The following is a 24108-nucleotide window of genomic DNA, read 5'->3' as shown; positions in this document are numbered from 1 at the left end:
ATATATGGGTTACATCATTTTCGCGCGATTGAAGCGCACATGATTTTTATCTATTCCAGGTGGTATTCGCTCTATTCCAGGTGGTAAAGCGATTATTTTTTGACTTATTTTGTCAAAATTTACAGGTTAGGTCAAAATTATTTAAAATAAAAATTTTACAAAATGCACAGACATACAAAATTACCAAAATCTGTTGTGAGCTATTTAAAATTGTCGTTTAGTTTGTTATTGTATATAGGTTTTGAATTACATCCAACAACATTTAACTGTATTATATCTTTATTAAGGGATTTTACGGTTTACGCAAGATAACAGAATTAATCTCGCAGACGAACCGGTTGTCAGTAAAACATCAAAAAGAAATGACTGAGGTCGCCGAAACACTAATGCACTACTTTTATACAACAAATCATTTGTTTTTTCTATCTGATAGCCTAACTTTTTTAGCAAGGTATGATAAGCATTTTTTATATTATATTCATAGTGATAAAAAATACGCTGACGAATAAAAGTTAATCTGTGCTTTATAAACAAATATTATTCGCTAAAAAAATATTCTTTTAATACTTTGCAAACAACAAATATTCGTCTGCAGCTTACCCTAATACAGTTCATAAGTATATATGTGAAATAACGAACAACTTCAACGGGATATAGTTGCTGATTTACATAATTACATCGCCAAACTGGTGTTTGACTGAAGTAAGTCACAGATATTAGGCGCCACATTTCGCTGAGAGAGGTAAAACACCACGTGTTTAATACAGATTATTCTACATTGAAAGTAAGAGTGTAAGCAGCACATGGACTTTGTGACTCCGTAACATAATATGCGGAAAGGGGAGCATAAGTTGCGCTAAATTGTATCAAAGAGGACGCGGCCTAAAACGTTTGACAACCCCTGTTTTATTGTTTAGTCCAAGATATTGTACGGTAAGGGTCTCCCGCAATGGTCACTAATAAACAAAGAGTACCAAGTGGTATCCTATTTACTTTAGCGTTGGAAACTTTTTAAATGAGAGAAGTTATTTTCAACAATGCCAAGCATTGTCCCATAGTCCAAGTCAAGTCATTAACATAAACAATAGTGCTTTAAATTTGAATCAGACAATCAAGGTGAAGTAATGGTGTCATCGGTCCGACCGGTTTGGCCAAGGACGTGGGTTTAAACCTCCCGGCACGCTAGTTATTTTTCTAGCCTGGCCTTGCTTGCATCATTGATAGACTTATTCGAAAAGTCTTTAAGGCTTCCGGTGAACTAGAATGAAGTGTGGTCACAGACGATTGTTTCTTTGGACCCTTCCGGGTAATTGACAACCTAAGAAAGGGGTCAATAGGACTTTCTTACAGTTGTTTTTTCGTTGTTGGGCAGCGATTGCGTTCATGGTGAATAAAGAGAACCCTAAAGCGACAATTTGTTGCTGGTCAATGCGACAAATAGCACTTGGCGACAGTTTTGCTTTTCGCATTTTGTTTTAGCTTTGACAAAATCCCTATATACACGCCAGTAGCAAAACTATTTTTCTGCTTCAGAATTCAGTAACAAGCTAACAACGCGAGGAAGACACAAGCAACAAGTTCCAAATTCAGCATTTATATTGGATTTGTGAAAAAACCTTACGGAAAAAAATGAACGCAACTGTTGAACTCTCGTTAAACGTTTGGTTGACTAACTTTGGCAACCTATTGTACGATGTCATTGAAAACAAACCCGAATACAATTTTTGTAGATTTTATTCGTAAAAATAGGGTCAATAAATATTTAAAGGTGGCGTTTAAAAGTAAATTGTGCTTTTCAATGTTGAAGCCAAACATTGGACGCTGAAAAATAGTACACCATTGAAGGATTTCGCGCTTAAGTGTCGCTATGTAATTTTTCTATTCAATTGCACTGGTCCAACGAAACAAGTAGTATTTTTTTCGCGCCAATCGACTGTGCAACTTAGTATTACGTTTTCAATTGCCCTTAAACAGGCAAACGCAATCGAGCAGATTGAACTTTTTTTAAACGTAATTGTCGCAAACAACAAAAACGGTATTACCTATACAGAATAATTGTTGCATATTCTCGTCATGCCAATAATTCAATAAAAAAGCTAAAGAAACGCCAGGAGGGGAGGGGGGAAGAGGGTCTTTTTTATTAGTAAATGCATAACCCGCAAGTAATCTAATATTGAACAGGAAGTTCTTGCAAAAAACGCTGGACAATGGTGTTTGGTAATGAAACTAAATCATCGGACTTAAGTGACGTTTTTGCTGCGGACATACCACATTACCACAGCGTTGCGGACGATGTTTAATCGGCATAACATGTGATTTCATAACACATACAAATCACGTATTGTCACAGTGGTTATACATTTTTAAGTCTGTGTGTCACAAAAGCGAATCGATTTACCACAGATCACAAGCGGGCTGGCAATAACTTCCGGGATTATTACGGAGGTAGATAAACACCAGGCTTCGTCAAAAAAATCCCAAGCACTCCCCCGTTCCCGATCATAAATAGCAAACATACTTCGCAACGAAAACCGAAATCAACAAATAAAAAACAAACAAAGAACGACTTAATTGCTTGATGTGCCTGTTATTAAACTCGGGTTTTTAATGAACTCCTGCAGTTCGTCGTGGAGATTCTCTTCCCACTTTTTCCCTAGGTCTCCGACGCCTTGTTGTACGCTGCTTAAGGTCGAGGCGGCCATGTTGTGCATTTCCTCGACCGCGCTCGACGAAGCAAGACGCTCGACCTCTTCGCGTACTTGACTTATTACGAACTCGACGCCTTGGCGACCCTGCGTTTGGAGCGAAAAACTTTGGCTTAGTTGTTGGAATCTATTACGGTAAAAAGTTCTTACATTTTTCTGGTGTAATATCTGCGTTTAGTTCTTTTTAATAATTCAGTATGTCTGCGTAGGGCACCGTATGTTGAGTAAAGTAACAGAAAACACCTATGACACGTTGTTTTTAATGTGATTTCTGCTGCTGTATCTCCGAAGCAAGTCTTAAAATGCGTGGTTGTGTTTTTGACAATGCTAGGCGTCATCTTGTAAACCAAAATCCAGTACAGCTGAACTGTTGTAATGCTGTTTTCCATTTTACAATCTATTTATGTTACATCACAATGTAACTGTTACGTCACACTCAATGCGTTTTACACCATGTTACAATGTGATTTTATCACTTACCACGATTGTGATTAAGCATGTTTTCCCAGCGTTATTAATTTAATCAAGGTATATTTAGAAGTTTTTGTGGATCCCCTGAAAACGTTTTGCGGACCCCCAGGGGTCCGTGCACCCCGGTTGAGAACCACTGTTCTATACTAAAAGACGCGTCTAGGGATAATCAAATTTAAATTGCCATTCTATCTACACCAGAGGCTTTCAACCTATGGGCTATAACGCTGTTTTCTGTGGGCCACAGAGCTTGGCATACAGCGATATCAGAAATCATGTCATTACAAACACATAAGAGTCTGACAGAGTACCAAACACCTCGACCTAATGTTATGTTTGTAACATCCCTTCTTTTTACAAAGCGTTAGATTTCTCGCCACCCAACGTGTGGTACGGATGCCGGAAAGGTTGTTCAAACGTAGCAATTACGCCTTGCTGACGTATTATTCTTTGTTACGTTTATTGTTTTGTTTGCGAGCAGGAATTTTGCCCTGTTTAGGACAGTGCTCCGCAACTGGGGTGCCGCAATGTTCCCGTAGGTGTGTTACTTGTGTTTCAGGGTACATTTAAATCAGTCGAATTAACGCGAATAGTGTACATCTCATCGAGGCAAATATTTTGACCTTATGCAATATTCCAGGTGTAAATTTATGAACTTCAATAATAATTAAAACTTTTTTAAAACCTATAGGTACCATATATGTTACCTTCTATCGTCATAAATCGAATACTGAATTAACCACCAGGAACTACCAGGAGTATAACAAATACAACAATTGTTTTTATATTTTACATTAACTATGCGCTGAAAACCCATAAAATATCATTGTAAATATATTATTGGCATTTTGTGATAGTAAATTACTAATTAGTCTTGAGAGTCGTTTCAAAAAATATCTGAAGCGACAAAATACAAAGCACCAATGCCGGTTTCATTTTCCAAATGCTATTAAAACCCGTTGCTTTCCGTCAGCTATTACAAGGGAGTACAATTTTTATGACTTTAACTGGCTTCAAAAATTTTCAGAAAATCAGTAAAACCGCAAAATCTGAAGATAAAGGAATGTAATTCGCAAATTTTTAGCGCCTTCGGCGCCTTTAATTATAAACTGCTCCTTTTTCTACTAGCTTCCCTTGATATTTGCTGCCCCAATTTATATATTGAGCTACTCGCCTGGGCGGCGGTCCCAAGCCGCGCCATTAAGTATCGGGCGACGTAACACATTTGAAATAATGTACAAGCTTTATTAATTTATTGCGTTGTTGAAACTTAAAGTTAATAATGGGCCAACGCCATTTTTTTTCCTAATTTTGCGGGCCATGAGCAAAAAAAGGTTGAAAACCCCTGATCTACACAAAAGACAAAGTAGATATTGAAGGAGAGGTTTAGATAGAAACCAACCAATTTTGTATAAAAAGTGGTTATTTGGTTTTGAAGTATAAAACCCTGTAAATTTTTATGTGGGTCAAAAAAAAGATTTAATACACATTTGAACACTTTGGAAAGAGAAAAACTTTAATGAAGATTCAGTGGAAACGTTCAAATTTAAACATATTTTGTATATTATTAAGGCAAATGTGTTGGGTAAAATTTTAAAACCACACTTAAACATGTCTCATTTATAGCGAACATACCTTTTGTGCTGTAGACACCATTGTGTTTCCCATTGTATTTTCCAAGAAACTTATAAATGACAGGTTCTTACAAGTAATCCGCCACTGTTGCCGTAACAGAGTCCTACATGGAAAACATTAGTCAAAAAATTGCTAATCATTATTTCAAGGCATTAATTTTCGCAATTATCTGGCAACTTACGAATTCGGATCTTTTTTGTCTGGAGTGTAGGTTAGTGTTTCATCTATTACAATGTAATCCAGGAAATTATACTGCAAAAATAGGAAAATTATATTTTGCAAACAAATTAACTATACACAAGAATCTGAATTTAAGAATCCTTGGGACGTTTTGTTGAATAAAAAAAATGCAGCCAATCAAAAGGTTGGCCGTCATAAATGTGATGATTACTGCTATAAATTAAAAGAAAAATATAGTTAGTTTAAATTAAAAAAACAATTGTGGTATATTGAAGAATAAAAAAAATCACATTTGGTGAAGTACCGCACAATATTTAAAAAAAAAAAAAAAAAATTGCTTGTCAAATGTAACTACAGTTCACAAATTTATAATAGCCTAAAAATATATATTTAAAAATTCCATTATTTTAACAGTCCACGTTATTATCTATTATTTTGTGTATATTAGGTTAACATACATTAAAAGAGAACTTACGTTTTTTGATGATAGCGTATAATATTTTTTGTCCGGATCCAATACGGAGCATTCAATCGCATTAACAGCTTTTGTAATGTCAAAACCAGTTAACTAAAAACAAAGTTTGTTACAAGATAATTTAAAGTAGAAGAATAAGGTGCAATGCAAAACTAAATAAACAAACTACAAATTTCTCTTGAACATTCTTGTTTTTTTAATAATATCATTATATCCTAAAATAATTATGTTGTACATAATAGGCATGTCCAATATGATCACTAGGGATAAGAAAACAGTAGAATACTAAAATAATTCTACACCATTAGGTTTTAAATTAAAAATATTAAATCACAGAATATTTGTTTTAATTCTAGATAATTACTTATTTATGTGTGGTACTCTGTGGGTTAAAAAATATATTAAAAATACTTGTAAAGAACACTAAAACTAAATATTTAAAGGTAATGATGTTTGTTTGAAGTTATGCCCACTATGCAGAATATGTAAAGCATAACTACATAAATACACAACATGACCATAGCCAAAAAAAGGTTTTGTTGCATATATAAATTCTATTCAATATTATAAACTCTTTACTTCTCATTGTTTTTCAAATGTCTCATAAAAGACTGCTGTGTTTTAGTTGTTAAGCAGTCAAAAAAATATGTCAGATCAAACTACAATATTATTGCCAGTCATAGGCGCCGAACGTGGGTGTGCAGAGCGTTTTTTGACGCCCTTGTTTTCTCGCAGGGCGTCAAAACGCCCTGGAATTTGCCCAAGTTTTGTGTGCAATTAGTGTGCAACTACATCTCTGTAAACACTATATTACAGCTAGCGCAATGTACATCGCAAGTAGCACAATCGTGGTTCACTAACAGTATGCTCGACTTTCCTGAATTACATGGGGAGAAGTACCTTCTGCAGAAGTGTTTGTTTCCACCTAATAATAAACCGAAGCCGCGCTGAAATATGAAATACCAGGTCGCGCTAACGTAGGTTAAGCTTAAGCTGACAAGAAATTTGTGTTCAGTGAAAAATTTTCTGTGATAAAAGATGCGTCAAGCCCAATACTGAGGCTGAAATAGACAAGTGTTAACCTAGTTACTAACTTTTAAATGTCGTATAGCACAGTGCTTCGTCTGGCGTCACAATTCATAATGTTAAATATGCTGAGACGTTTGGTCACTCAAATCGATAAATAAACATAATATTCCGAACATAAGCTTCTCGCCAAACATATATAAAAACCTTGTTCAATAACGAGGACTCCTCTTGCGAAAGTCTCTTTAATTTTTAATATTGTTATAGCGCAAAAAAATTTGCCCTCGCTTCGCTCGCTCCTTGTGCACGTGTCGTATATGCTATGGGGGATAATAAGTTACGAACACTGCTCAAAGTAGATTGGCACTAACCTTCGTCCTTCATCATTTTAATGCAGGACAAAGCATGCATTAGCTTAAGTACAATTAATTCAGACGAAATTACAGGAGACATAGCGGTTGTTTTAAACCTAGTATACGGAATCGCAAAAGCGGTTAGCGAGACCTGCTACATTGTTGGTAAGGAGCGGTGACGTATTAAGGGCCGTCTGGGGGTTCGGGGTGGCGAAAGACGTGCTTGTAATTTAGTGTGGTCCCATACATGAAACTGCGCTGCTGATAATCGAAACATGATTCTATCAAAATCAATCACACATATTCTCCGTCTTGGTTTAGTTTTTCGCCTGAAGTTAACGATTGCACACTAAGCTGTTTCAAAGCATGAGTTCGCTTTGCGTCTTAAAGGTTCGCTTTTGCTGGACGTTAATTTGATGTGTCTGGTTATATTTATGACGTCATTCCCGTCACTATTGTATGACGTTATTATTCATTAACGGAAAATAGGGGACTTCCCTAAGCCGAAATTTTGGGAATCCCATTTTTAAGGACTGGTTAAAAAAACGCCCTTGGATTTCGAAAGTTCAGGGCCTATGTTGCCAGTACAGCATTGCAATTATATAATAGTCATGCAATGAGTAACTATATTGGATATTGTCCTAAGGTTGACCTTGTTACACAATATAATTTTGTCGCCATATTACTATAAGAATATTGAACAAATGTTACATTCGCATTAAAGTTATGAGTAAATCTATGAACATAAATTACAAGTAGCAGCTCACCCAATGATATTTGATTGACACCGAGCAAAAACGAGTAAAAGGGTATTACGGGGTAAGCATTTTTGGTCTCAAAACTAGTGATATACCTACCAAAGAATGACAAATTTACAGCCACCCCTATAATTGTTTAACAGAGTGATATGTACTTTTTTATTTAACACTTGCGGATATACAAGATGAACATAACCAAAATATCCATTTCAAAAAAAATTTTAGCAGTGTCACTTTACTAAATAACAATGGCAGATTAGTACATTTGGAGTTAAAATTTAGATCAATAGAATACTAAAAAAGAACCAATGATTGGTGGGAACAACTTAAACTGGGAACAACTTTAAGTGGAACAAAGGCAGAAGTTTGTGTTATGCAGCAATGTACCTTTGCTATAAATTCTGTCACTGAATTTTTCCAAACAGAGGAGATGATTCTTTTTGAATGCAGGGTTCCATCTTCATGAATGCTCCTTTCATAAATGTCAGTCGCTAAAACATTTGGTGTTTCTGGGTTTGGATATTTTCGCAATGCAGCCTCCACCACCTTTTCCCACGGATGACTAAAATGTAAAGTTGCTTTTTAAGAAACAATAATGAGTCCAGACCCACGTCAAAATTTGATACACTGCCTTATTAATAATTTGCAACAAAGTACTATGATATTACATTTTTCCAGAAATGATAATTGTCCTTCTAAAAATGGCCGTTAAAGAATTGAAACTGGAGGTACCATTTGGTGTTGCCCAGATAATGTTATTTGTAAAATTTGGACGGCTGGAAATGAAGTATTATGCTGAAAACCATTAGCGCAACGAAAGTTTTGCGCGTTTCAGCGATTCTTCGTGGCTGACTAGATTTAATGTTGATTTTACATAAAATGCGCGACTGTGACCGCAGCTGAGCGGGAAATTGCGCAGGCCTTGCTTTCCAACCTGGGGTGTTGCTCACATTCAGCACCTACCTGGCCTAAACAACCTTTTACCTAACCCACAATCCCACCCCTAAGTACATCAATAACTACCCCAATAATTTCAACCCAAATCTAATTTCTAACCTTATTCATTGCCCCCCACCAACTTTGACAACTCCTTTCGTGACTGGTAAAACAAATGTGGTAGAATTCTATACCAGTGCCAGAAAATGAGACTCCCTCATAAAACCAGACTGAATTAAAACATAAATTGATAAAAGCCTCGATTTAAACTAGTACATTCCAGGTTGAACATATTTTAAGGTGCAAGATAAATAAATGAACATTCAATTTACTTACTTGAACAAGTATTCATCAAACGAAAAGAATACCATAATGAAAAATGATTTTTTTTTGGTTTTTAATTAATTAACCTAACCTAAAAAGCCACAATTTTGGCCTTAAGTGCACTACCAACTTCTGAGGAATCAAATTAAACAAATGTTGAAAAATATTTACTCTAACAACGCAAATTAAAGCTTATTTTGTTCCGTTGATGATTAAAAAGTTTGACGATGGCCTAGAATCCTACCACAATTTCGTCCGGGATTTGAATTGCTAACAATATTTGGGTTAGGCTGCAGGTTAGCGTATGGGTGTGGGCGGGTCAGGTATTATTATTTAATAATATTGCTTAACCCGTCCAAACCCAAACGCTAACCCGCACCCTAACCTAACTATTGTTCGTTGTGGTAGGATTCTAGACCAACGCCATTCAACAAATTCGCACTCGACACACGTAAAACATTAATCAGTAAATCAACATAAACAAAGTTACGAAAAGTATATATACTGCATTTAGTGTAACAAAGTCTCAAATAAGATACTGCCAGTAAACTTCACGTTCCTATTGTTCTCACACCATGCCGGCGTGGAGCACTACAGCTGAAGCCTTAACGTCTGAAGGTCGATTGCGCAATGGACGACATGACGCAACACTCGGCGTCGCGCCTACCGCATTAATGACGTCAATAGCAACGTAAAAAACTCATGACTATTCAATATTTATTCTTAAAAAGTAAATACAGAACTAGACTTTTGGCCGAACAACAATTTACCGATTTAACGAATTTGTTATTTTACAAAAGCTACGTTTTTTAATATTTCCTAAATTATTTTTTGCTAGCAGTAAATCTTCTGCCAGTGGCAGTCTGCCATGGCTCCGTCAGCCAGGTGGTTGCCAAAGCAAAATTGTTTTTAAAATTATTACTAACTAGACAAAATACTCGGCTTTGCCCATGTTAAATAGAATATAGGCTACCAGTTTTTTAATGTGGCAATTATTAGCCTACATGTCGGATAACGAAAAAGTGTTACGAATAGCGCGGGTTGAATAACTTGAAAGTATATTTTTAAAGGATGAACATTTAAAATTATACCTAAACGACGTAGCGCTGCATGCCGGTTAAAAATAATTTCATAACAAACAGTCTATAAAGTGTTTTTTTTCATTTCGCCGTCATCGGAGAATGTGAATGCAGGGATTCGAACCGGAAACGAACCGGAACTTTAAAAAAAATTTTCCCAAATTTTCCCGAACCGTAACCAAACCTGAAACGTTTTTTCAAAGAATTTAAGGAGCCGAACCACAACTGAACCGAATATTTTGAAAGAACCTGCACCTTAACCGAACCCGAACCTGTCATAAAAAGCGGTTCACTCCAGCATGATGCCACAACTCCTGTTGCACACAGCCAACTTATGCCATGTTAGAAATTTTATAACAAAAATGAGTACTGATTAAATAAAACGTTGCTTTTTATTTTTCAGATATTTCAATAATGAGCTGCTTTGTTTAGGTCACGTAACTCTACATTTATTGACACACATTTTCATTTCAAATTGCATCCGAAACGGAACTTTATAAACCGGTTTTAAAATAAATGTAGTCGAACCGGAGCTGAATCGGAACTTTTAAATTCCTGAACCGGAAAAGTCAAACGGTTCGACTCCCTGCTTGAATGTATCCTTCACGATTTTTCTTTAACCGGAGTATAGGCCTGCACGATGTGCCCCAGAAACCAGAGTGCACCAAAATATTTCTGGGTGAACCAATAAGAAAGAAAAATAAGGGACCAAGGGTAGGCTACATACCAAATTTGACAAACATAATATCCACTTTAAACAATTAATCCACAAACAAATTTTAGAATTTAACCTAGATTGATGTGCGTGTGGCCTTCAAGCAGCAGGCAATTAGTTTTAAATTAGCCTAAGTGCGTTGTGCGTAGCTTAAGGGTGTGCAACGTTTTAAAGCGACTTGCTTAATACGCGTGTCCGGAATATACCGCGAGTCAAACAATAACCTATAGCAGTTGTCCAAGATTACCAGCATCGCGGGTCACATACACCAGGCTATTTGTGCCAGGAGCGGATCAACGATTTTCGTTAGGTCTGGGTATGAAATGCTTGAAAATGGCGTCACATTCGTTGAAAAGGTACGTCGAAAGACACATAAGTAAGCTTCAGAAACCTACTGCTATCGTCTAGTTGTGCGCAAATGTGCGAATGAAATCAATTGTAAATGCGAACGAAAAAAAAACGTATTTAACAAATGTCGTTTGCAGATTGTCTTAAAAGGTTGTTTACTGTTACTGTACAAAGTCGCCTTGTTATGTAATAATTTTAATAGATAGTTACCGCAAAATGCAAGTGGCGAAAGGCGTGCTTTTATTTATCGTAGTCCACTACATGGAACTTAGAAACTGCGCTGCTTATAGTCTAAAATGGTCTATTAAAATCAGTCATTTACCGTCTTGGTTTATTTTTTCGCCTGAAGTTAACGATTGCATACTAATCGGTTTCGACGCACGTGTTCGCTAATTCGCTTGGCGTCTTAAAGGTTCGGTTTTACTGGACGTTAATTGGGTGTGTCTACTTATTTTTTGTGACGTCATTACAATCACTATGTTATGACGTCATACCCGTTACTATTTTATGACGTCATTATTTACTACCGTCTGACAAAAAATAGATGAATTCCCTAAGTTGACATTTCGGGGTTCTATCGCATATAGTTTGGTTTGATGCTAGTACCAATATATCCCTGATTGACAAACAGTTAATTGCTCCGATCATCACGTTATGACGCAATCTTTGGACGTAATGAGAATTTTTTATGGCCTTCTAGCCAAAAAGTCCTGGATCCGCCCTGGTACTATAGTAGAGAAAAATATACAAAAGCTCGTTATTCTCACGAGAGGTTTTAAGTTTGTTATGGACATCGACTATTTTATGAACATGTTTTATTGGTTTTAACCTTCGAAATTGTAAAGGATCTTTTTATTATAGTTTACGATGCTTGTTTTTAAAACGTCAAGAGTAGGCTACTTTGGCATTTAGAGTTGTTATCCTCTACATATAATACATGTCGTCGGAATAAGACCGAATTCTGTCAGAAGAATAACAAAACGCTGTGAACATCAACGGAAATTCCTCAGAATAAGACCTAAAGTTGTCTTATAAATTTATCAGAATAAGATCCAAACCGAAATGAATAAGGCATAAACAATAACTACAACTGTAGGGAGGGATAGGGTATTGGGCGACTGGCCGACTGGTGCCATCTGTCTGGCATCGGTCGTTTTGGTGTTGAGATTCGGGAGCCCAAGTTTGAAAGCTGTCGTTGGAGCGTCGATGTTTTGACACTGTACTGTTAGCACCGGTTTGGGGTTATGGGTTAGTTATTATGGTTATAGATTTTGGGTTAGTGTTAAAGTATTTAGGGGAGTTAGTGATGACTTTAGAGCAGGCTGAGGTCCATGGACCCCTTGGGGGTCCGTGAACTAGTTTTAGGGGGTCTATGAATGCCTAATTGAAATATTAGTGTATATTTTAAAAGTTACCATTTTCTCGAAGAAAACAGTTTAATTGATAATAACACGGTTTTGCACTGTATGTATTTAGATTCCATTTTACTTTCACATTTTTGGACCGAAATCAGCAGATTTATAAATTTTATTTGTATTGTGATTGGTGACGCCCATTTATGACATCATTTTTGAATTTTTTCCCCTACCGTGGTTAACACAAGGCCCCAAAAAAATTTTAGGGGTCCGCGGTAAAAAATGTTTAAGAACCCCTGCTTTAGAGGTTAGCTTTGTTTGGTTTATTCCATCACAGAAAGTAAGCAAGGGTATACCAAAGAAGGCTGTTCCGGCCTGGCCGAGGAACTATAGGCCTACGGCGGTCTCTCTCGATGACAGCAACAACAAAGTAGGCCTATACATCAGCAGGCACAGAAAGAAAGCGCACTTAATAGAATACACTTAAATATGGCTTGGCTGGTCTTGCTAATGTAATAGCCTATACATAGTTATGGAATCACTACAACTTATTGTTGATTTGGCATCGTTGGGCCTTATTTGGACAGTTTTAGGTACCGTATTAACTTATACTGACGGTTTATGACTTATTCCAAAAGCTGTATATCTTGTTGGAAAGGCTTTAGGACTTATTCCGATGGCTTTTGGTCTTATAGTCCGATAGCTTTATTTCAATTTAGAACTTGGTCCGGCCGGTTTTGATGTTATTCCGACGGCTTTGATTAAACCTTATTCCGAAGGCTTAAATTAGATCTCAATCCGACAGGATTAAAATTAATTCCGACTGTCTTGACTCTATATAGGAGGCTTCATTCTAACACAATTAGGTTATATTCCGACATATTTCAGGCTTATCCTAAGAGTTTCAGGTCGCATTCCGAGGGAAGTTGGCGTTATTCTGACAGTTTTGGGTGTTATTTGGACGAATTGTTGGTTTTAGTTCAACAGCTTTAGGCGTCTTTACCTTTTATGTCATTTCTTGTTTAAGTGGTATAATTGCAACGTTTGTGTAAATCCGTCGTTCATTTTATTCCAGCTTCGTTTTTTACATTGGTGTGTAATTGTATAGAGCATAGGCTATATTTAATCAGGGGAACAGTGACCACCGTACTATCTAACTCCACTAAATCGAAACTAAACAAACTGCCACTGTATTTCAAAGTGCATATTGTCAGGTCGCTCACAGATTTATTTTACATTCGAAATTTTCAGCAGAGCTCCGCTTTCAACAAAACAACTTACAGCGCAATAAAACACGTCTCGCAAGTAAGGCGTTCATATCGTTGTATATAGTTCCAATTTTTTTTGCCGGGTTAAACTTTATAGCACAAAAGCGACTGCGTTAAGAACTAGGTATAATCATGCACAAACAAACAGACAGACATACATAGCTGTTACAGGTGCAATTGCAACGTTGAAATTATTCAAGTTCAAGATAATCTGTTTTCGATCTTATTTTTAAATTAGTTTAATAAAGGCCAAATCCGATTTTAATGGCGGGGCAATATTTTCCTTTACCCTGTTTAAAATAAATGTGTAATATGATGTCACAACAATTCACTCATGTATGACGGACGTCAGTGCCACAAAATGTGATTTCTTGTCTTGACTTGACGCCATTTTTTCAAGTTGGTATTGGAAAGCCGTTTGAGTTTTAATGTGTTTATAATATTTAGTGGTTATCATCTTAATTGTTCGTATAAGTATTTTAATTTTATATAGGAAAAAATTGGAAACAAATTGTACTCAAAATTTTGGTAAACTTAGTAAAACCAAAACGTATTTTGAATAGCCACAATATTTTAACAAGGCTTTGTCCGACAGTGCAGTTCTGCTTCAGATGACCTCATGGGTCCGAGCTTATCGCATATTTTCGAGACGTCTATTTCTAGATGTATTTGTTTCAATCTATAGTTCTTTTGTTTTATACTTTCTTCCTATACAAGCTGTCTAACTCTATCTCGTTTCAATTTTTATTAACCCTGAAGCTTCGGTTAATATAATTATTTACCCCAGAAGAACAATTTCTATTTATTGATATGTTGCCTCATAGAGTTAATTCTATTTTTAAGGGTACACATTTGTTTTCATGTGGGATATTTACTAATGCTTAAATCTGTACAGATTAGTTAATACAGCACTATTTTGCCTATAGATACAAATCGACTTTGTTTAAGTCCTTTATATTGATTACCTATATATCTGTAAACTTTTAAAAAGTTTATTTAAACATTAACATGTTAAAACAAGATTTTCACGAACGTGATGACAATCGTTATGTCGTCCGACTTCGTGGCCTTCCTTGGTCTGCTACTGATGATGAAATAGTTGATTTTTTGGAAGCAAATGTTGTGGCCGGCGAAGAGAGTATAAGAAGGTTAGAACATTAAGTATTAGTTTGTTATGCCTATTTAATGCTTATTTTTTATATGTGGTAAAAAACTTTTTAAACTTTATTCTTATATTATCTAAACTTTTACTTTTTAAAATTAATGTTTCTTCTGTCATATGTGCAGGGTTGGTGTTTTACCCCCAATTGTTTTACTTTTTGTAAAGTAATTTCAATGGTCATATGATGTCCACTTGCTCTTGAAACTGCTGTTATGCTGACCTATGCTTTATCTTTTTTCTTCATTAAACATTGCTAGCCTTGCGCAAACTTTGTAATGCAATATGGCCGTTGTATTTTTAGCAACACAACGTTGTGCACTACACTATTTTCCTCTAAGGGCTTTTTTACGAAAGTGGACAGGCAAAAAAAATTAAAAACTTGTTGAAAAAAAGTTGTTTACTGAAATTCAAACTCCAGGCATCTCCTGAAGCCCACATTATTGCTATTTTGCAAGAATTATTAAATATAATACAGACCCTGTTTTATTTCACCATGTTTCAAAAAAGGGCCCAAATTAGATTTAGCTGAGCTATGTTCTAAATTATTAAACAAAATGTGTTATGGATTCATAAATTAGGACCTTTAGTAGGTCTAATACAACAACCAATTTTAGTTTAATGGCACTTGTCAGTCTGGAGAGTTAATCAGCACTTGCTCAAGAGCAAATTGCACTTGCATTGGTGAGCAGGCTTGAGTGAAATTCCAACCCTGTCTCACCCAATAATATATAAAGAAGATTTAAATTATCTCCAGAGGTGCTCAAGGAACAGGACAGTTACAAAAGGCGGCATAGAAATGATGTTAAGAACCACTTGTTTAAAATAATAATGCTGTCATTGTTATAAAAGTAAAATGTTCCATTTCAATGCTTTTCAAAACCCCACAGACATTTGTTTTACTTAGCTGGAATGCACCTTAATAATATTAGGCCAATTTTGTCTCCAAAACTATAAAAATGATTTATTGTGCACAGAACATTTATTAAAGAAGGTCGTCCCAGTGGTGAAGCCTATGTTGAAATGTTGACTAAAGAAGATATGAATATTGCACTCAAAAAAGATCGCGCCAACATGGGCAAAAGATACATTGAAGGTTTAACATAGAAGTGATTTATAAATATAACTCTGTAACTTCGACTTATCTAAGATATATAGAAATTATTGAGATTAGAAGTAGTTGTCATGTTTTTTTTAATGCCAATATTAGAACCCTGGGCAAGAAATATCCTTAAAAATAAACTTGTTTGTGAACTGCAAAAAGGTTTGTATGTTATAGGTTAAACTTTACTCTCTGGCGAGTCTATAAACAAAATATTTCTATGCTAGAATACATTCATGAGTCCAGGCAGTTAAATTATAGATTTCTATGACATTTCCTTTTTTGGAATGACTTACAAAACTTGCACTAAATAAGGCAAGTGCCCCAGGCACTTAAAACTATTACTGCTATGCATGTAAACTCACATTATTTTTCATCTCAATTTATCTATTTCTATTCTGGTTTTTAATTGTAAAACAAACCAGCGATTTAAAACTTTTTTCTTTTTTGCAGTTTTTGTTTCAAGTATCAAAGAAATGGAATATGTGCTGAACCGAAGTGGAGGAATGCAGTCTTCTGAATCAAGAAATGAGTGCATGGTTCGCTTACGAGGGCTGCCATATCAGTGTACCAAAGAAGAAATTTCACAGTTTTTTGCAGGTTATTTTTGATTTATTGCATTGTTTAGTTGTAGTGCTAAATATTTTTGTTAATGTAAGGAAGGTAATAAAATATATTTGCTTTTATTCCTTCAAATAAAGTATTAGAAACTCCAGTAAAAAAAAGTTCACAATTTTGAATTATAACACCTAAAAGGCCTATTCAAGTAACACCACACAGTAATGTGTTAGGTCCGAAAACGGTTTTCCTAATGTTAGATTTTATGGGTTGGTTTAGTTATGTGATAATCCACAACCTTTGCACCTTTTAATTGATCAATCTAAAGGGTTGGATATTGTACCTAATGGGATCAATTTGCCGATGGACTCCCAAGGGCGAAGTTCGGGGGAGGCATATGTTGAGTTTGCCACCCAAGATGGTGCAGAAAAGGCTCTTGAAAAGCACAAAGACAAGATTGGGCACAGGTTGGTGGGTGGTATGGGACCTTTCTGGGTTTCTGCGCTCCTTTCGGCTGACTACTACAGAGGGTGGTAGGATATTACATGTTTATTTTTATGGTTAATAAACTCTTGTTGTTGTGCTACCAGGAAAAGTTGTCTACAGAGAAATTTAACACATTATTAGGATACTGCCGACATGATTTGAAGAGTCCACTTTTATGATTTAAAAATGGTAAATTAATAAGCTGGTTCAAATTCTGTTTTCTTGCCATTTATAAACTTGTCAACTTTAAAGTTTGCAAACAGGATTAATTTCTTTGTCTTTTTAAAACTGATGTCTACATCTTTTCAAGTTAAGTTTTTCTTTTTTATGGAATTCCTCAAGTGTCTAACACTGGCATGAAAATATTCAGGCTCAATAAACAATCAACAAAATGGGGCAAGGATAACATGCGAGAGATTTACTCACTTCCAATAAGGAACACTTCTAAATCTTGAAAATAATATTTTTTAAGTACACAAAAAAACATGTCTGCCAAATTTTGTTTTTAAGTGCTGATCAGAAATCAACTCTTTATTGTCAACTATGGCCTTATTTTTATTTAAAAAGGTCTAGATTTGACATGCAGGCCGTAAATCTGTTTATGCTTTATCAGTATAACTGCGCAACAACCTTTAAACCTGCACCAGTAAAAAATAATGCCTGCACCAGTAGCAAACTTATTCACACTTTTTTGAAGTTTTAATATATTTTGGTAGACACATGTAATATGACAAAATGGTAATAAGGCATAAGTTCTTTTGAAATGGCTGAATACATATAGCTTATGTGCCATATTAGACCATCTGTTCATTGTGTAGACATAACATAGAATTTGGGAGTTTAGTTTACTGAAGATGTTTTTAGTACTACCAAACTTCTCATTTTGTAAGTTCCCGATGTGGGTTTGACAGAGGTTGACAGAGTTGGATCCCTATCCCTAAAAGATGGACCCAATACAACACAAGAGAATCCTAAGGAAATTTAAGAACAGATTTTTTAGAGCTTTGAAAGAATAAGAAGATTTAAACTTTTTAACTAGAATTTTTTGGTCTGGAACCTAAAAGTTGTTTGCATGAACAAAGAACATGGATTGTTTTACATGTCCCTGCTTAATTACGCATTTTTGTGCTTTTTCACAAATTCTACTTTTTTGGTACATTCTGGAATCTCGATCTGTTAACTGTTATTCAAAACTTCTTTGTTAACTAATTACCTTGTTCTGCGTTTTTTAGATATATAGAGATCTTTAAAAGCACCAAAAATGAAGCACATGACTATGGATACGGCAGTGGCTACGGCAATGCTGGTAATCGTAACTTTGGACGTGGAAACCGCCCTGGTCCATATGATCGACCAATGAGAGGAATTCGAATGAGAGGTTCTGGTGGACGTGGCCGTGGAGGTGGAAGAATGATGGGTGATAATTATGGTAAATAATATCATGCAAGTTCTTATATGTTTCTTTTTAATTTGAGACTTACACATCGTTAATTAGAAAAATAATTTATTTGTACCCTCTGAAATTTGCTAATTGGAAAAGATGCTGGGGTATTATGTTGAATGTTGTCTGAATAAGAATTTGTTTGTTACATATTTTATTTTTGCATCATCAATGAATATATTTCAATGTTTCTTTACCTGATATGTCTTGATGCCAAAGGCTTTTCAGCCCACAGCATCTCTGGTAGGAATTTGTATATAATTTTGTGTTGAGCCTATGCATAGTATTACTAGCAAAAAGTTTTAACCTATCCTAAATCTTTCTGTAAGATACTGTATTATTCTCTTTATTTATACAACTTGGGAGCCCATTTCAGCATAAACTACACCAACTTGTTTTGATAGGAGGCCTTCCTGTTTGTTTAATTGTTAGTGTTTGGCAAATTATTTTTAATTTACACTCATGTTGTTTCTGTATTAATATCCTTGTTTTTGTTTCGAATTAAGATATCCATCCACCTGTATTAGCTGGATAATTTTTGTATTATTAATACATTTCTGCACACTGATAAAGCCTTCTGAAGCAGCTTGGATCCACTAGTTCTCAAAAATGATATCATGTCTTTGCTGTGTGGCACTCTATTGTGAATGGCGATTGATTTTTTAGATTGGGTCATTTGACATAAATAAGTAGAACAGGTTTAATCAAAAGTTAATTTTAAATTGCTTTAAAATCTTTTAATAGGTCAAAGTTATGGTGGGGAGGAGGAAGAGTATTGGGAAGATAATGAGGATGAAAGTTATGGATGGGGAGGAAATGAAAGCTATGGAAACAAAGAAAGATATGGTGGTGGCCGTGGAAACATGAGAGTAAGTGTAATATTCATATTCATGCTACCACTAGACTACCTTATCTATTGCCATTGCCTGAATACAGACATTTGCCCTTGTTTCTGTGACTTTACCTTTGCTTGGTGGATATATATCTTTGCTGTTGTTCTGAATGACCATAAGCATAAAGTTGTATAAGCCATTTCATTAGAAGTGCCAACATAAGATTTACCACTACAAATGCCTGGACTATTAGCTACAACTTTTAAGGCTGGTTGTAAAACCGCAAAATTGTGAGAAGGATATTCAAAACGTTTTATTTTTTCAACAATAACTCTTTTGAGTTACCTATGTGCCTATTGAAGATTTGGGGATTTTTTTGCAAGTGTTTGGTGGTGTTCTAACCTATTTCGAGTGTGCATGTAATAGGGTTGCAGTATTTAGTAGTGCGGATATGCTTTGTTGTATTGTCACCGTTGTTGAAAATCTGACAAAAAAGTACCTTTATCAACTTTTGTCACATATTTTTGCCAAGTTGATTAAGGAACATGACCACACTGGTTAAGTTTGTGATCACACTTGTTCAGTCTTGATGACTTCTATTAGGAAGTTATGTTAAATCAGATTGCAATCAATACTGGATACCAGGCAATAAATTTTGTTTGGATATCCATTTAGGCAACTGGTTTTAGCTGTAAAAAGTGACCAACACCTAGGTTGGCATCCTACACTTCACAAAGATCACAGCCTGCATGCCACATCATTTTAAGTGACCTGTAACAATGATGACCTAACTTTACTATTTGCACCCTATTAGGTGGATAAAAAATGCTAAAAATGATAGGGTTACAGTTATAGCTATAAAACTAGAATAACACCAAATAAATAATAAACAAAACAAATAAACAAAAATATTAGCGCTGGAGTTCTCGCCTGAAAGTGTGTCACCTAGGTAAATCTGCAAAAAATTTCGGTCATTTATGCTTGAAATTGTGGACCGCTATGCCCTAAAAAGAGATAGGCTAGTCAGAAAACAGACCAGTTGATTTAAATATTTAAGCATATGTTGGCCTAACTCTTGGATAAGATAATAGAAATATTTTTGTTGCACTTTGTTGTTTTAGGGCGTGAATTATTTTGTGGCAAAGGCTTTAAAAATATTAAAAAAAATTATTTTTCATACTTTTCTTCTAGGTAACATATTTTGCAGGCAGCATTACTAAAACTAACCAATTTGGTGGAACAGGTGTTATGTTTTTTCTCAATCTTTTGCCAAATTTGGTTTATTGATTTTGAATAATTTTTGCACTATTGATTTTGAATAATTTTTGCAGTAATCTAAACATTAATAATGAATTTTCAATTAGGTGATTTAAAAGAAAATATGATTTTTTTGTTTTTCTTTGTTGGTTTTGTGTAGCCCATTATAAAACTAAACCATTGGTATAACTTAGCTTATTTTTTAAACATATTTTTACTTGAAAAAATGAAATTAGTCATAAAAGAATTATAATGGATTAGACAGGCATACTTTACCCAAAACTATTATTAGATTAAACTATAAAGTAGGACCTATATCTTAACATAATACACACTGTACAACATATATACACATATTTTCCAGTCGCAAGGATATGGCAGAGGAGGACGAAGCAACGATAATAATTGGTATGGCAACCGTAACTATGCCAACGATGACTATGAGGAAGATTATTATGAAGAAGACAGCGGAATGGGTTCGGATTATGTTGTTCATATGAGGGGTTTGCCATTTAAAGCCACCGATGATGACATTTCTGCTGTGAGTTACATGCAAGATATTTTAAAGAAGTCATTGCGGTTTTCATTTATAAAATAAAATGAAATTATGTTTTTTAGTTTTTCTCACCCATTGTACCTGTGCGAATACACATAGAGTATGGTAGAGATGGGAGAGTAAGCGGAGAAGCAAATGTTGAGTTTGCCTCATACCAAGATGCTCAAGCAGCCATGCAAAAGAACAAGGAGTCAATGCGTAAGGCCAAGTCTCAAGCTATATATTATAGTGATACATAAACCACAATTCCAACCAAGTTAATTATAATATAATTACAAACTATATCGATAATAGTTCGTTAAATTATGGTAGTTATTTACTCGTTTTTAGTCTTCTTAACCAGGACGTCTTTGTATTCTCTCAGAGCATCGCTACATAGAGTTGTTCTATCGTGGTGGTCACAAATCGGGTAGAGGTGGAATGAGGGGCGGCAGGGGACACATAAGAGGAAGAGGCATGATGCAACAACGAGGTGGCAGAGATAAACGTGGGTATAAGTCCGAATATTTTGTTGACAAGGTTATTTTTTAAATATTTAAAAGGTTTTCCATCTTCTTGTTTCGGTTACAGTCGTGCAAAACGATTTTTTTAGGTTTCAACCGTGCAATTTTTTCTTCAACTAAAACAAGTTAAAGACCCACAAATAAATGTCAACAATACGCCTCTATAATTTTTTATTCTTTCCAACCTTTTTAACGTTTTTAACGTCAAATTTTACCGAATTAAACTTACAATTCATGAACACGAGGAAACTTCCTAATCTTTTAACTTTGTTTAATTGATCCTAAAGATTTTAGGAACGTGCTAGATTTGTATTTAAATGTTGATACAGTTTTTTTTAAATGTGTCTTCGTTTTGAAAAGTTGCTTACCGTTATTAGGACGTTTGCAAAATGCATTTACATTTCATTTGATGTGCTATAATAGGTAGCATATAAGTTGCATTTTATAGTTATAAAGAAATGTTTTATTTATTTGTGTGTTGATTTATTTTCAGGTGGCGGTGGTGGATATCGTTTTTAAAAGTTTCGTGTTTGATTTCGCATTTACACTTGTCTGATTGTATAATGTATATGCTCGCAAGCCTGCAGCCGAGTCTGAAGCTGGGAAGTCAAATATGGCACGTTATTCTCACGCTAGTTTTGCTTTATTTTTTACAAACGTCGACATGTACCCAAATAAAACTCGTCAGCTCGAAACTTTCTGTGTTTATTTAGCAACCTATTTTTTGTAGTCCCGTGTTGTTCAATTCCCCGTAGTCTGCATAACATTTATAGGCATACACAGAAGTAAGTTTATTGCAATGCGCTCTTGTCAAGGATGTAAAATGTAGCAAGCTTAAATAGTAAAAATTGGTATTGTGCATTTTTCTTACGCGTCTGGAATTTGAAAAAACAATAATCACATACTTGTCTTTGCAATAACATTAAAAAATGGTGTACGAGTGACTATAGGGGTAAACTTAGGACTGAATTATCGAACAAATAGTGCTAGACTTGGCAACTTCGCCATTGTAAACATTTGCGACTTCACCGGAGTCCGTCCATGTGTCCCCTAGTGACAGAAACCATTCCATTTGTTCAGAAGAGTAAGCTATATTTAGCATAAAATATACTTTTCGTGTTGTTAGTTTCACAGTACTCAGACATAATAAAATGTTAACAGGGGTGCCCGCAGAAAATAGTGACAGTATGACGTCACAGAATGGTGATTGCAAGATGTGAGAAAAAACTAATCAGAAACAGCCAAATACGTCCAGCAAAAGCGACCACGTGCGTCGTCGACAATCCTGTCAGGCGCCAGCTGCAAAATCACGGTGTACAATCGTTAACTTCAGGCAAAAAAATCAAACCAAGACCGTGAAATATATGTGATTAATTGTGGTAAAATCACACGTAATTCGACTATCAGCAGCACAGTTTTCAAGTGCCATGAACGGAACGAGCGCTAAATTACAAGCACGTCTTTCGCCATCTGCAATACTAAACAAAGAATGTTTTTCCCGGGTGTTATTAGATTAGCGCAACATCTGCGCCGAGCTGTGTGCCAAGTCAGCTAAATTACAAGCTGCGGTTGAGGGGAAATAAGTTGTGTCCATTGCACACTTAGCACGTGGTCTTAGACTCTTAGAGTATGCTTAAAGAGCATAATTTTGCGTTAACCATCATTACTTAAAAATGGAGGCTTTGAAATGCGCACGACAGTCACCATTATACCGCCATTTAAGAATCTGCTTCAGTTAAACAAATGTCGATGTTACACCAACAACGGATATTAGCGCTGAGACCGAAGAGCGAAGAACAACCTGCGTATAACTCGACGTTTTTCTGCGAGAAAAAAAGACAGAAGGTTTGACTTAACGTTGTCAATTGCACACTTGCTAATCAGTCAACTTAAACAAACAACGAAAGAGAAAAACTTCCAGCGTTTACGGTCGACCAAACAAAAGACGAAAAACGGCGTTTTGCGCTCGATTTTGGTTTCGCATTTGATTAAGACGCGTGACCCAATTACTTAAAAAGCACGCCGCTTCGAACAGTTTGTTAAGCCATGACTAAAACGATAATATCACTTACAAAAAGGGGGTAAGAACCCCCGCCCCCCTGGATACGCCACTGGGGGCAATGGATAATGTATAATATGTTTAACCTTTATAAGTAATACATATTACACTTATAAATAATACTAATATTTTATTTTTTATTTTTTTTATTAATAAAATAGATAGCGAAAAAAACGAACAAGAAAAACAAATCAAACTAGACAGGGTGTGCGGTTTTTGTATATTTTTCCAGGGGGTATAGCGCGGTTCTACTATATTATATCAGGGGGTATGGTGCGGTTCTACTATATTATACCAGGGGGGTACAGCGCAGTTCTACTATACTTTACCAGGGTGTCATTCCTTAGTTATTCTATATTCTTTCAACGGGTCTTATTTGTCAGTGTCCATATACTCCCAATGTTGTGCTTCCAGTTTCGGTGCTTTAGCAGGCAAAAGCGGATGTGGCCCGAAGTTGCGTGGTATAGGTTGGACATGGTGCACTTTTACAAGAATGATTGTCAGTGGTCTTAATATAAATTTGGCT

The 24108-nt window shown here is 35.5% G+C and overlaps 2 protein-coding genes across 2 annotated transcripts; one reads left to right on the top strand and one right to left on the bottom strand.

The window, feature by feature from the left end:
- Positions 1–1666: 1666 nt before the first annotated feature.
- LOC146145180 (PRELI domain containing protein 3B-like) lies at positions 1667–8997 on the bottom strand. Its single transcript, XM_083389641.1, has 6 exons — positions 8876–8997; positions 7991–8165; positions 5467–5559; positions 4993–5063; positions 4812–4914; positions 1667–2792 (listed from the first exon to the last, which is right to left on the bottom strand). The coding sequence occupies exons 1-6, from the start codon at positions 8908–8910 to the stop codon at positions 2568–2570; spliced, it is 702 nt and encodes a 233-aa protein (XP_083245767.1). The 5' UTR covers positions 8911–8997; the 3' UTR covers positions 1667–2567.
- Positions 8998–14559: 5562 nt separating this feature from the next.
- Positions 14560–22212, top strand: LOC146145179 (heterogeneous nuclear ribonucleoprotein F-like). Its single transcript, XM_083390379.1, has 10 exons — positions 14560–14776; positions 15765–15883; positions 16343–16489; positions 16776–16914; positions 18166–18362; positions 19119–19243; positions 20829–21005; positions 21083–21218; positions 21385–21507; positions 22017–22212. Exons 1-10 carry the CDS (start codon positions 14637–14639, stop codon positions 22040–22042), a joined length of 1329 nt encoding a protein of 442 aa, XP_083246505.1. The 5' UTR covers positions 14560–14636; the 3' UTR covers positions 22043–22212.
- The last annotated feature ends 1896 nt before the right edge of the window (positions 22213–24108 follow it).

The sequence above is a fragment of the Ascidiella aspersa genome, chromosome 5 (genome assembly GCF_963924565.1).
Source record: "Ascidiella aspersa chromosome 5, kaAscAspe10.2, whole genome shotgun sequence".
In the NCBI taxonomy this organism is placed as follows: domain Eukaryota; kingdom Metazoa; phylum Chordata; class Ascidiacea; order Phlebobranchia; family Ascidiidae; genus Ascidiella; species Ascidiella aspersa.
The sequence above is the reverse complement of the archived record's forward strand: the minus strand, read 5'-3'. Positions and strand labels throughout refer to the sequence as shown.

What these genes read in the sequence shown, in the direction of transcription:
- LOC146145180 (XM_083389641.1), bottom strand. Translation starts at nt 8,910, where the DNA reads ATGGTATTCTTTTCGTTTGATGAATACTTGTTCAA. An exon ending in TTTGATGAATACTTGTTCAA is followed by an intron (nt 8,166 to 8,875) that starts GTAAGTAAATTG and finishes TTTACATTTTAG; the next exon opens with TCATCCGTGGGAAAAGGTGG. An exon ending in TGACAGAATTTATAGCAAAG is followed by an intron (nt 5,560 to 7,990) that starts GTACATTGCTGC and finishes CTTTGTTTTTAG; the next exon opens with TTAACTGGTTTTGACATTAC.
- LOC146145179 (XM_083390379.1), top strand. Translation starts at nt 14,637, where the DNA reads ATGTTAAAACAAGATTTTCACGAACGTGATGACAATCGTTATGTCGTC. An exon ending in GGGCAAAAGATACATTGAAG is followed by an intron (nt 15,884 to 16,342) that starts GTTTAACATAGA and finishes TCTTTTTTGCAG; the next exon opens with TTTTTGTTTCAAGTATCAAA. An exon ending in AAAGACAAGATTGGGCACAG is followed by an intron (nt 16,915 to 18,165) that starts GTTGGTGGGTGG and finishes TGCGTTTTTTAG; the next exon opens with ATATATAGAGATCTTTAAAA.